The 1,601-nt window shown below is 45.1% G+C and overlaps 1 protein-coding gene across 1 annotated transcript in view; it reads left to right on the forward strand.

Moving 5' to 3' along the window:
- Positions 1-29: 29 nt before the first annotated feature.
- Positions 30-1,601, forward strand: part of LOC106534091 (pancreatic secretory granule membrane major glycoprotein GP2) — a gene marked incomplete at its 5' end in the record, with an annotated part of 3,129 nt that continues 1,557 nt past the window's right edge. The window contains 4 exon segments of the mRNA XM_014030602.1: positions 30-158; positions 253-437; positions 948-1,096; positions 1,350-1,595. Of these exon segments, the coding sequence (XP_013886056.1) occupies positions 984-1,096; positions 1,350-1,595 (359 nt within the window).

The raw sequence follows: 1,601 nt of genomic DNA on the forward strand, positions 1-1,601 counted from the left end.
GATTAATATATCAGTGTCTCTCTCTGCAGACCGCCACGGGGCCTTCTGTAACAAGACCTGCAATGATCACGAATTCTGTGCAGAGTCATATACTGGAGAAAACCAGTGCTTCTGTCGGGCCAACTTTGCCTGTGAAATCAGAAACAGTTATRCTTATGGTACGACAGTGGAGACAACAACATGACATCAGGCCTGAASTGTTGGAAGGAAACTTCTAAGTTTGATTTTTCTCCCCAACATTGTGATCTTCAGGTCATCCACCAGTCTGCGTAAAGAACCAGGCTTCTCTGACTCTGTACAACTGTCTGCTGGTGGAACAAAACATTGACTACAAAGTCTTACACCTGAACGACCCGAACTGCAGAGGTCAACTGGACGAGAAGGACAACACGGTGACCTTCACCTACACAAGTGACACCTGTAGAACACAGATCGTGGTGAGTGGTCCTCTTCAGATCTTGCGCGTTGTGATGCCGAAGCTTGGTGCAGTTTACTTGGCATCTGAAAATTCATTTCCTCAAAGGTATTTTTAATCTGAAAGGGCTGTACTGAGAAGTTGTATTAGGAGCTCAGCAGACATGGTTTTCACCAGGTGTTTGCTAGTTGTTCCTGCCGATAGCCTGCAGGAGTCACGCCATGGGGCGGGGGTGTGTGTGTGGGGGGGTGCTCCATGATGAGGAAGCTTGGTTCGGAGACACAGCCCAGAGGAGTGGCTGGACACAAAATGCGGTTCTAGGCTCAACCTGTCATTTTTGCTCTCCTGTCTGGCTGCCTCGGGACACTACAGCAACAAAMATGCATAAATGAGTCAAAGCAAGACTCTGGGCATGTTTTTGATGACAGGATAACATTATAACGTGATATAAAACTCAAAAATGTTGATTTTACATCATATTCCCCCTTTAAAAACTTATTTAGTAACAACATWTTCATGTTTCACTTGGCAGGACAATGGCACAAGCATCATCTACAAAAACACYGTCATGAACCAGAACGTCACTGACGTCATCACTCGCCACGATATGGTCAGGATCGACTTTTCCTGCTACCAGACCCAGCCGGACATCCTGACTAAGGCCTTCACCATCATCAATAAGTGAGTGTGGTTCCTGTCTGTCTGGTTCTGGTCCTYCTGTTTGTAGTTATGTGAGAAGTATAAATGTGTTCAACATTAGACCAAATGAGGAAAATACACTTGTGCTTTTATACAATCTTCAGTGCAGGTCAACAATTCAACCCAAACTAAACCCAGYTTAGGATTACTGCCTGCTGCCCTTTTTCAAGTTGTGGAATTGGATATTTCTAAATGTTGTAAATTTTTACCAGAAACCTGTTTGTCTCCTCTGCAGTGATTATAAAGGGGTCGTTGTATCAGGACCTTGGACTTATACTCTGTACATGGAGGCCTACATTGACGATGGTTGCACAACACTTGTGGACACAAATACKCCAATAAAGCTGAACCAGCAGGTCTGGGTCAAACTGAGCACTACAGGGTTGAACAGAGATGTGGTTGTCCTGGTGACCGACCACTGCTGGGCAACTGACCAACCATCACCTATGGAAGGAAATAAACTTGACCTGATCGAGAAAGGGTGAGA

This window comes from Austrofundulus limnaeus, unplaced genomic scaffold, assembly GCF_001266775.1.
Source record: "Austrofundulus limnaeus strain Quisiro unplaced genomic scaffold, Austrofundulus_limnaeus-1.0 Scaffold1089, whole genome shotgun sequence".
Classification (NCBI taxonomy): domain Eukaryota; kingdom Metazoa; phylum Chordata; class Actinopteri; order Cyprinodontiformes; family Rivulidae; genus Austrofundulus; species Austrofundulus limnaeus.